The 11,459-nt window shown below is 37.3% G+C and overlaps 2 protein-coding genes across 2 annotated transcripts; both read left to right on the forward strand.

Moving 5' to 3' along the window:
• Nucleotides 1-1,062: 1,062 nt before the first annotated feature.
• Nucleotides 1,063-4,535, forward strand: LOC137729238 (glycerate dehydrogenase). Its single transcript, XM_068468101.2, has 13 exons — nucleotides 1,063-1,535; nucleotides 1,650-1,733; nucleotides 1,984-2,124; nucleotides 2,377-2,498; nucleotides 2,592-2,673; nucleotides 2,987-3,059; nucleotides 3,135-3,226; nucleotides 3,308-3,382; nucleotides 3,493-3,600; nucleotides 3,690-3,767; nucleotides 3,901-3,945; nucleotides 4,101-4,215; nucleotides 4,289-4,535. The coding sequence occupies exons 1-13, from the start codon at nucleotides 1,413-1,415 to the stop codon at nucleotides 4,309-4,311; spliced, it is 1,161 nt and encodes a 386-aa protein (XP_068324202.2). The 5' UTR covers nucleotides 1,063-1,412; the 3' UTR covers nucleotides 4,312-4,535.
• Nucleotides 4,536-9,147: 4,612 nt separating this feature from the next.
• LOC137729146 (SKP1-like protein 1A) lies at nucleotides 9,148-10,901 on the forward strand. The gene is made up of 2 exons (XM_068467989.2): nucleotides 9,148-9,646; nucleotides 10,499-10,901. The coding sequence occupies exons 1-2, from the start codon at nucleotides 9,329-9,331 to the stop codon at nucleotides 10,670-10,672; spliced, it is 492 nt and encodes a 163-aa protein (XP_068324090.2). The 5' UTR covers nucleotides 9,148-9,328; the 3' UTR covers nucleotides 10,673-10,901.
• The last annotated feature ends 558 nt before the right edge of the window (nucleotides 10,902-11,459 follow it).

The following is an 11,459-nucleotide window of genomic DNA, read 5'->3' on the forward strand; positions in this document are numbered from 1 at the left end:
ATTACAAATGGATGAAGTCGTTCAAAAGCACGTTTGGTACTCACTCCTACACATTCAAGCCTCATGCTTGCTTCTGCACACCACACGCACTTTCAAAAACCAATTTTAGCCACTAAAAGCAAAGAAGTTGGGGTCAACAACAATGTCAGTGTGGCTTCCTACGCACCTTGTGTCTATATTTGCTTTGTAAGGCCAGACACCAAGTGTGAGACAATTTTGGAGGATATTTGAGAATATCCATCTGTTTTGTTTTTTTTGCGGAGATTTGATTGCCAAAGTTTTGGAACCTTTGGCTCAACCCAACCCAACCCAAGTGTGGTTATGTTTGAGATTTGGGCCCAAGGTCTAAGTTCAACAAACTCAAGTTTGGAGACTACATTGAGTGGGCTTTATTTAGAGAGAAAGGTTAATCACATGCATTATATTTGAGATTTGAGTCATACTTGAGATGTTTGAGATTTCCATCAAGGCCCATTAGAGGTTGCATTGGTCCTAAGATCCACTTTCATGATAAATTCATTCCAGACAATGAACAAAATGTTTGTTACGCTTTGTATATTCACTTTGATCTGTATCTGTTTTAATTCTGCTCTTCATTTAAGTGGGTCTTTTGCCGTCTAATTGCTCCTATGCTTTTTTAAATTCAATTGTACACCGCTAACAATCAATGGAGTTCTATCATCCAAAAACACCATCCATGAAAGGCCGATGCAGGTGTGCAAGTCGTCAATATGCATTAGCAACCCTTAGGCGTTCACTATTTCCTCCATTCAAAATAAGTAGGCATATCGTGGGATATCGAAATTGTGCATAATTATCATTTAGAAGCTCAAGCCTCAAACTATCCTCTCATAATATCATCAAAACAATTAACTTCGACATCAAAGCCCATTCGATGAATGTATTAGGACACTCTTTTTTTTCTTTTTGCACAATCTTATTTATTTGTGTTCTCGAATAATTCGTGAACTTTGATTTATTCAATCTAAATAAGTGTATATCCAAGGGAAAATTGGTGTGCCCCAAATCACCTATACAAAACAAACAAATGGCAAAAGGGTTATGTCACCATTATCTTATTCACAACGAGAGGTCCAACCCCTCTGCCCTCTCCATCTCACCTCCACCTCTCAATAGAAAAAAACACACTTTATCTCATCCTATGCAGAAAAAATTCACAACAATCCACCAAGCCACCAGCTAAAACTGCATCCCTTAATCGATAGGGTCCACTACATCACAAAGTCAACAGTCAGCGTCCTTAAGCAACCCTACTGGTGAAGACACACACCTTATTGTGCACCACACCACACCATACCATTTCACCACAGTTGGAACCAGAAATTTTTAAAGAGCTCTCTGCGCTTCCACAGTCAGCAGCATACCCTTGGAGCTGCTGACAAAGATTTTCAATGGCAAAACCAGTTTCAATTGAAGTTTGGAATCCCAATGGGAAATACAGAGTTGTCAGCACAAAACCCATGCCAGGAACTCGCTGGATCAATCTCTTAATCGAGCAAGATTGCAGAGTTGAAGTAATATTCATATTTTTTTTCTTTCTCAGTTTTTTTTTAATAAATTTTGTTTTTGGATTTTGGACCTTTTTTCTGTGAGTTTGATGAGAAAATGTTCATTTTTTGTGTGTTTAGATATGCACCCAAAAGAAAACAATTCTGTCTGTTGAGGATATCATTGCTTTGATTGGAGATAAGTGTGATGGAGTTATTGGACAGGTAAAATCTTAAACTATTCTTTCTTTTTAGCAGGAAACACTTTAAGAATCAAACTACATAAAAAACGCGTCACGTAGCAATATATAATGCATGGGGAAATAATAGTCACATGCAATAACAGTTGAGTCGAGGGTTTCCTTCTTCCATATTGTGTTTTTAACCACGGAAGAGAGTTTCGAGGGACTTATTTTTGAATTTCCCTTTTTTTATTCTAAGTGGTTGAGTTGGGGTTGCGATTTTTGATTTTCAGTTGACAGAGGATTGGGGAGAGACTTTGTTCTCAGCACTGAGCAGAGCAGGAGGCAAAGCTTTCAGTAACATGGCTGTTGGCTATAACAATGTTGATGTTAATGCTGCTAACAAGTATGGAGTTGCTGTTGGGAACACACCTGTAAGTTTTTCACCCTCTCTATATTTTTCGGTTTTTTTTCGCATATAAGTCTTTGATACTGTTAAAATTAGAGAAAAACATTTCAAGCACAATGCTTCAGAAAAAAAAAACACCATGTTACTAAGAATCAATTAAAACATGACGAGTAAATTGAAACGAACATGCTTGCCGATATGGTCACCAGGGATGCTTTTATGGTTTTCTTTTCGGTTGGGAAAATAGGGGTATTGATTTGGTTTTCTTTTCTGTTAGGGAGTACTTACAGAAACCACAGCAGAGCTAGCAGCTTCACTTTCTTTATCGGCTGCTAGAAGAATTGTTGAAGCGGATGAGTTTATGAGGGCCGGCTTATATGATGGATGGCTTCCTAATCTGTATGACTACCATGTTTACCGTTACTTCAATTCATCACTTGACCTCTCATGTTACATAAATGACAACATAATTTGTTTCTTTTACTATGACAGGTTTGTGGGAAACTTGCTCAAAGGGCAAACTGTCGGTGTGATTGGAGCTGGCCGCATAGGTTCTGCATATGCCAGAATGATGGTACTTCTCCTGGTCCAATATGTTACCAATATGTTGAATCTTAGGTTTGGTTCATCTGATCATGGTTACACAATAACGGCTTAGTCTAGTGATTGGCGTGCATGAACTTGTTTTATGCACCTCGAATTGGGAATTTTCAAAAGTAATAGACTTATTTTACAGAAATTTTAGTCAAAATTGGGGATGACATAACTTGTTTTTTCACTTTCCTTTCCTTTATCCTGCTAATTGTTGCTGATGATCATATTAAATGATTCATTACACTCAATGAGATCCCACTGATGCGACTGAAATTATTGTTAATTTCTAACAGGTTGAAGGTTTCAAGATGAACCTAATTTACTATGATCTGTACCAGTCTACCCGGCTAGAAAAGTTTGTTACAGGCATGTCTAGTTGGTTTATTGCATAATATCTTCTTGCCCCACACGTTGCTGATACCTGTATGTTTCACGTTCCAGCTTACGGTCAGTTCCTAAAAGCCAACGGTGAACAGCCCGTGACTTGGAAAAGAGCATCAAGCATGGAGGAGGTGCTCCGAGAAGCAGATGTGGTATGGCTCTCACTCGCCTTACCTCTTTTTTCCGTTTTACTTATACCATTTGTAATGTGTGGTTTCCAATTCTTATTCTAGATAAGCCTTCACCCAATTCTGGATAAGACCACTTATCATCTAGTCAACAAAGACAGTCTGGCAATTATGAAGAAGGTGAACTTCGAAACAACATCTTGTATATTTGTATGAATGAATGTGAGAGATACACACATGTATTTGAAATTTATATATTTACTTGAATAATAAGCCATAAATATATGCAGGAAGCAGTCCTTGTAAACTGTAGCAGAGGGCCTGTGATTGATGAAGTGGCTCTTGTAGAACATTTGAAACAAAACCCTATGTTTCGAGTTGGCCTGGATGTCTTTGAGGTAAAAAACGGCACCTAATTCCTTGTTGTATACAACCATTTTCGGACACTACCTCTGATATTTGAGTGGTTTGTGAATGGTGTTATCAGGATGAGCCTTACATGAAACCTGGGCTTGCCGACTTGAAGAATGCTGTTGTGGTACCTCATATTGCTTCCGCTTCCAAGGTAACTACCGTCCATATCATTTAAGTTTGAACACATTAGGGAAGGAGCTACATAAAGATTTGTTACCTTATCAAACGAGTACTTAGAATTACTCAGATCAGAGAGTAACCACATCCCTTAACGGTTTTTGTAGTGGACTCGTGAAGGAATGGCAACACTGGCTGCTCTCAATGTCCTGGTATGTCACTAATGTAACAATTTGAAAATGCAGAAAATAAATTGTATAGAACTGCCGGATTCAAAATAGCTCACATCGTTCAAAATTGGCTTCAAAAGGGTATCTGCAGCTTTGCCACTAAAGTATTGACATCCCTTACTTTGCTATGATTTTAGGGAAAAATTAAAGGATACCCTGTTTGGTCGAATCCAAACCAGGTAGAACCATTTCTCAATGAGAATGCTCCACCACCAGCTGCCAGTCCTAGCATTGTCAACTCGAAAGCCTTAGGTAATAAACCTTCAATACTTTGCCAACATCGTGCAGGAAAATCATCTTTGCTGAAACTTCTGCTCCAATGCAGGTTTACCAGTTTCAAGGCTGTGAGCATCGATACAAATGGTTACATTCGGGGCCTTCCTGGTGCTAATCGAGTAAAGTTTACAGAGGGAAATCCAGGCTCTATCTTGAGAGCGCACAATGCGGAAGAGTGCTAACAGTAGTGTATATTTCAAAGATGGATGTGGAGAAACATGTATCTACTATATGTTTGTGTTATAAACTACTGGCTTCAGATTAATTCTGCAATATATGAGATGTTATTAATGAAAGTTTTCATCTGCAATTTCAAAATCCTTTCATTCTACTTGTGGAATTTTGTATTGCCATTCAAGAACAACATTCGGCTTTCTATGGACTCTCGAAAACGGCTGGAGATGAGGATCATCGTGGCCAGAATCATCCAAATCCAAGAAGCGTCATTCTGGCAGTGTCATGGTCTGGTCATACTGTGTGACAACATGTCAATCTGCCTAGTAAAATCATAATCACCTGTGCCTTGAATGTCCTCTTTTATGGAATTGTGAGGATGTAAGTTCTAATAAGAGCTGTACACTTGGTTAGCACTTGTTATTCATTAGCTTGGACACTCATGATATTACTAGAAGTCTTTGTACCTGATATGAATACGGGAATTCACGGTGATAAGGTTAGGATCATTCAAGATTACTCAATGGGAAGATTCCTAGTTGATTACCATTGTGTATGGTATATATATTTGGGTCCCTGCACTCTCTCTAATCACGCAAGCTTATAGAAACTCAAACCCCATTCTTGAGGCATTGCATACTGAGATCACTTGATGAATCTCTTAGCTCCAGCTACATAACAAAACCGTTGCAATGCACGATTGTGTGTAGAAGAGAGAAATGAATTACCCCTCTGCGACTTGCAGACGCTGAAGCATTCCAAAATTCCTTCTGTTTTTATTCATTTGTTCTTCTTAATCTCCTTCTTCAAATCAATTCAGATTATCATCTATTCTAACAATTTCAGCATGGTACCTAAAGCTATATATACTTTTTTATACAGTATATGAATTAGAATTGGCACTATAGATCAAAATATAATCACTGATCATCTAAAGATGTTTTAGTTGTTTATGTATTGATTTCATAGTGGCATGACAGTTCATATACCAATACACGAACTCAGTCACTTCTTGCAGCCACAAAGGTTTGTAATTATGGCTACAAAAAATCTATGTTGGCTGTGAAAGTGTCATGATCAAGAAAATTTTCATACAACTCTTAATTTGAAGATTCTTGAGTCTGTGATATAAAGTTTGGGGGATTAAAGTTTAATATCTTTCATGTTACACGATTGTACAACCATGAACCCAAACTCCATGAACTTGAATATTGTTGAACCACTCGCTGGGGTCAACTATAAGACATGGAAACAAGACTTGGAGATAGTTTTGGGTGTTAAGGATATGGACCTGGCACTAAGAACTGAGGCACCCCCATTGCCTGCCGATGGAAGCACTTCTAGCCAAAGATTGAAATATGAAGTGGGAGAAATCCCACAGAATCTCACTGATGATAATTAAAATAACCATGACAGATGTTCGTGGAGGTTTCTCGGTGGCAATCAACGCCAAAGAGTTTATGGAATCCATTGAAGAAAAGTACGAAGAATCCGAGAAGATTGAAACATGCAATTTAAGGAATTCACTCACTACAATCAAGTATGATGGTGAAGGGAGTGTGTGTGAATATATCCTCAGAGTGATTGACATTGCTAGAAAGCTCAAGAACCTAGAGGTACCAATTTCTGAAACCTTCCATGTTCATGTCATCATGAACTCTCTGCCAGATTCCTACACTTAGTTAAAGGTATCTTACAATTCTTTGCAAGCTAAATGAGATGTGAATGAATTAATCTCTATTTGTGTGGCAAAGAAGTGAGGATTAAAAAGGACAGAATGGAAAGAGGGGAGTCAATTAACTATGTTCAAAGTCACAACAAGGGCTACATAAATTCCATGTCCGATGCTACCAAAAGGGATAGTGCCAAGGTTCCCATCTCTAAAAAGAATTTCAAACTTAACAATTCTTCAATTTTCAAATGTTATTTTTGCAAAAAGACAGGCCATATGAAGAGAAACTACCCTAAATACAAGGCATGGCTTGTAAAACAGGAGGCAAAGAAAGGTAAAAATAAAATTTCAAGTGTTTTTGCTTGTTTTGAGTCAAACATGACTGATGTACCTAGCACTGCTTGTTGGCTTGACTCTAGTTCTTCTATTCATGTTACGAATTCATAACAAAGAGAACACCAAACAAGGATGAAGTCAAAGTCATAACAAAGAGAACACCACATCCCTGACTCGACTCCACCGTAGCACAATATTGTCCGCTTTGGGCCCCTACCACACCCTCACGGTTTTGTTTCTGGGAACTCACACGAGAACTTCTCGATGGGTCACTCATCCTAGGATTGCTCTAGCCCAAACTCGCTTAACTTCAGAGTTCCGATGAACTCCGAAGCCAGTGATCTCCCAAAAGGCCTCGTGCTAGGTAGAGATGGGAATATACATATAAGGCTTACATGATCCACTCTTCTGGGCGATGTGGGATGTTACAATCCACCCCCTTTAGGGCCCCGACATCCTTGTCGACACACTTCCGCCCATGGATTGGCTCTGATACCAAATTGTCACATCCCAGCCCAGACCGCTACCATATCTTGGGCTCGACTCCACCATAGTACAATATTGTCCGCTTTGGGCCCCTACCACACCCTCACGGTTTTGTTTATGGGAACTCACACGAGAACTTCCTAGTGGGTCACCCATCCTGGGGTTGCTCTCACCCAAACTCGCGTAATTTCAGAGTTCTGATGAACTCCAAAGCCAATGAGATCTCAAAAGGTCTCGTGCTAAGTAGAGATGGAAATATACATATAAAGCTTACATGATCTAATCTCCTAGGCGATGAGGGATGTTACACATTTGGTACGTAAAGTAATATTAATTTTGAATGTACTAGTCATTGGGTACATAAAATAATATTAGTTTTGAATGTACCAATCATTTGATACGTAAACTAATATTTAATTTTGAACGTACCAGTCATTTGGTACGTCAAGTAGTATTTAATTTTGAACGTAGCAGTCATTCGGTACATAAAGTAATTATCGTAACAAACATGTTTGTTATTGTAATTAAAAACGTACTAAATATTGTTTGTGCAACGTGAGTTTGGAACGTACAAAATATTGTGTTTTTTTTTTTTTTTTTTTTTTTTTTTAGCAGCACACAAACCAAGTTTGCTTTCCATTCTCAAACAATCATTTAGGAAAAACCATGTATGTATCAAGAAAATATACCAGCCATACTGGAGGATCCTCAATCCATGAAAGAAAGTCACAATTCCTTTTCCTCACAACCAGATGAGTTGCTTGGTTGCAATCTAATCGCTGCCAAGAACAATTAAAACTTTGAAACCAATCTCTTCCAAAATACAGCTTGCTGCAAAAAAAAACATTATCCACGCGCGTTATTCATATTAAATGTACTCTTTAAATCAAGCTCCAATAACACCAATGTGAAGCCAGCTAACACAAGATCCTCTCTTGTTGCCAAACGGGAATAAGATAAATTTGTAAAAACAACCACTAATTAAAATGAAAAATTCCATTCAAATTTCAAACATGGGAGATCACAAATTTCAAATGTGAAGATTAATTTCCAAACATTATCAACAAGCAAAAAATATTCCCCTAAAAAAGAGGCCACATAAAATTAAAACTAAAATAAAAAATAATTATAAAAAAAAAAAAAAACTCTGAAAAGGACATATTGGAAACCGATAATTAGAATTTTAGCTTAAAAAATATGTAATTTAAATAAACAACAAATGCTGACGTGGCTGTTGATTAAAGTGTCTTAATCAAATCTTAAAAAGAAACAAATGTTTGATATAAAAATTGTTAAAAAATTGCAGGAGATTCTAATCTATTCTATCAAGAAAAGAGGGCTTGTCAACTTTTTGTCCCATTTTCTTCCAATTTTGCCCTCACTTTTGAATACACAATGTTGCATGAAGAGGGTAAAATAGTAATTTTGTATCTTTTGAACTTTTTCCCTTTTTTCCTATTTTGCCCTTACTTTTAATACACAATATTTACATAAGGAAGGCAAAATAGTAATTTTATATCGAAATATTTACGTAAGATAAAAAATATGTACTTATTAAGAGAAATTGTCCTACCATCATTTTTTCATACACGTAAGTGAAATCATGATGTTTTTTGGATAGTTTGAATAAACTAAAGCAGTTGCGCTTGAGGAAAACATGAGAGAAATTGTCCTATTTTACTCTCATTTTTTTTTATAAAATGATAATCATATACCTATTTTATTTACACACAAAAAATATGTGCTCTTTGCTAGTTATACCATTAGACCATCTCCAATGGTTGGGTTAAAAGCTAAATTTTTTAGTCCGAAAAATTTAGCTTTTAGCTCAGAAATAGCTTTTCTACTCCAACCGTTCTAGCCTAAAATTTTAGTTCGAGATTATTAAAGAATGAACTTAGGCTATTTTTTTTTTTGTTAAATTGAATTTAAAAAAAAAATATGTAGACTATCGTAAACTAATTTTATGAACATTTTAATCTAAAAAAATTTAAATTCCGATAAATATTGGGTAGAGTCCACTCTGATTTCTAGGCTAAATTTTGGGGGGAATTTGACATTGGTTTAACATTTAGCATTTAGTCCAAAATTTCCCTTGGATTGGAGTGGGTTTGGGGGGAAATTTTAAGAAATAATTTGACTTTTAGCTCATCATTGGAGTTGGTCTTAACGAACCTAGATAAAAACATAATTCTCAAATCTTTCGAATCTATTTATTTTGGTATCCTTCACTACAAATTACAAGAATTTAATAAAATAAATAAAATACTCTCCTTTTCCAGCGCGCTCTATAATTCCTCTCTCGAATTCTCAACCTGTAGAAGGAAAAACCTCCTCAGTTCCCATCCTTTCGTTTCACAATTCACAAATCAATTTTGAAACCCTAAAACCCTTTCTCTCTCTCGAATACCCTAGACTGGGATGGCCGCTGAGAAGAAGATGATCACCCTGAAGAGCTCGGACGGCGAGGCGTTCGAGGTCGATGAGGCGGTTGCTATGGAGTCACAGACCATCAAGCACTTGGTGGAGGACTGCACCGACAATGTGATCCCTCTCCACAACGTGACCAGCCACATCCTCGCCAAGATCATCGAGTACTGCCGGAAGCATGTCGAGGGTCGCAAAGACGGCGACAGCACCGACCTCGGCCAGAGCGGCGATGAGACTCTCAAGAAGTTTGACGAGGACTTCGTCAACGAGATGAAAGCTGATCAGAATGTCCTCTTTGATCTGATCTTAGTAAGTGTCGTGATCCCAACTCTGTTATTATTTGTTCGATTTCTTTGTAAATCTGAATGCTCTTGTTTCTATGAGGTTTGATTTCGATTTCTTGAGTGTTTTGCTGAAAGTTTAGGGTTAGGGTACGCAGATTGGATTATTTTATGAGAAATTAGAGGAAAGATGGATTCTTTTTAGAACAAATAATTGGGGTTTTTTATCGTCTCTTCTGGAATACCTTGTTGAAATTTTAGTGTAGAATTTGCTTCTTGGGTTTATTTATGCGAAATTAGGAGAAAGAGTGGTATATTTTTATTTGCTTTTTGGTGCAATTTGTTACTTCCTTTTTGTTCAATTTCAATTGCTTACTAGTTTGAAAGTCTCTTAATGTGTTCTATGATCATGATGTGGATTTTGGTATGTGTGGTGCTTCTTTGGATGCTTAGCTTCACTCAAATCGGTTAGTTCCTAGAATGTACTATGCTGGGTTCGATTGATTTTGCGAACAAAAGTAAAACAATACCTAATATTTTAGGCAGTCAGTCACTTGAATTTTAAAGTTTCATTGCTTTGCCTATTTCTACTGTTGAGTATATATATTATCTTAATGTATTTGCATATCTTTTGTTTCAGGGTTTGTTACTGCTACAACTTTTATACGGTTTTATACTTGTTTATTGGCAAAATCATTCAATTTTTGTTACACATTGGCACATTGCATGCACAATTGAGCTATTAAGAGCATGGGGTTATAGACTAGTGCAGCAGAAGATTTGGTTGTCTTTTGTTGATCTTGAATCATTGTATCTGCATCGCCATTTCTGTTTTGTCATGGATATTTTGGCTAATTTATCTGTATTGCCAATTTTTCAGGCTGCGAACTATCTAAACATCAAGAGCCTGCTGGATCTGACCTGCCAGACTGTGGCTGACATGATCAAGGGAAAGACACCTGAAGATGTCCGCAAGACATTCAACATCAAGAATGATTTCACCCCTGAGGAGGAAGAAGAGGTTCGCAGGGAGAACCAGTGGGCATTCGAGTAAGCAGAAGAGCCTTCTCCACAATGTTGATAGTATGATAGGGATGTCGATATAGCTAGAGCATTCATATTTTGCTTTTAGGGGGTTTTCGGAAGGAGAGCTAAGTTTTATGGCTACTCGTAATTGAAGCGATTTTTTGTTTAGTGATGCTCAAGTCTTATCAAGATTTCTGCAGACCCCTTTTGTTATCTTAATACGGAACGATTTTATTAATTTCCGATCTTTTGCTTTATGTTGGTGCCTGCTGTGCTTTTATTTTGTTATTTGTTATTTTTTGAACCTCCTTTTGAATCTTTGCCATTTTTTCAAAACTCTCTAGTTTCCCTCCCGACTTTGTACTCTTTTTCAAAGATCAAAATGTTTATGTTTCAATACCAAAACTGAATCACTGTGCATCATCCTCTGCTTCTGTCGCTACCCTGTCTCTGTCGGAAGAACCCCGTGCTGTCAATTTTGAACCCCTTGATCTCTGTAAGCATTTCTTTGGTTGAAAAGCATGACTTACTTTAGTCCTATCATCTCGTTCTGATTACTTCACTCGTCGATGAAGGTAAAACAAGCTCCATTGCTACAAGTTTTTAGCTAAGATGGTTCATTATAGCAACTTATTGATAAGCGTTCTGCCTGCTCTCTCTCTTGCAGATAGATGTTTACGGTTTCAGGTACATGACGTTTGTGTTCGAGTGGATTGGAATGCATTCTTAAGTACTTTTGTTGTGGTAACTTCCAACCTAGCTATTCTTGCGATTCAAGGATTCTACTTGGCCGATTCTCAAAATAACATTGTAAG

Source organism: Pyrus communis, chromosome 10 (assembly GCF_041283825.1).
Source record: "Pyrus communis isolate YQ-2024b chromosome 10, ASM4128382v1, whole genome shotgun sequence".
NCBI lineage: Eukaryota > Viridiplantae > Streptophyta > Magnoliopsida > Rosales > Rosaceae > Pyrus > Pyrus communis.

Coding starts and splice junctions, on each gene's coding strand:
- LOC137729238 (XM_068468101.2), top strand. CDS start 1,413: ATGGCAAAACCAGTTTCAATTGAAGTTTGGAATCCCAATGGGAAATAC. Junction 3,060..3,134: donor GCTAGAAAAGTTTGTTACAG/GCATGTCTAGTT, acceptor TTCACGTTCCAG/CTTACGGTCAGTTCCTAAAA. Junction 4,216..4,288: donor TGTCAACTCGAAAGCCTTAG/GTAATAAACCTT, acceptor GCTCCAATGCAG/GTTTACCAGTTTCAAGGCTG.
- LOC137729146 (XM_068467989.2), top strand. CDS start 9,329: ATGGCCGCTGAGAAGAAGATGATCACCCTGAAGAGCTCGGACGGCGAG. Junction 9,647..10,498: donor TCCTCTTTGATCTGATCTTA/GTAAGTGTCGTG, acceptor CCAATTTTTCAG/GCTGCGAACTATCTAAACAT.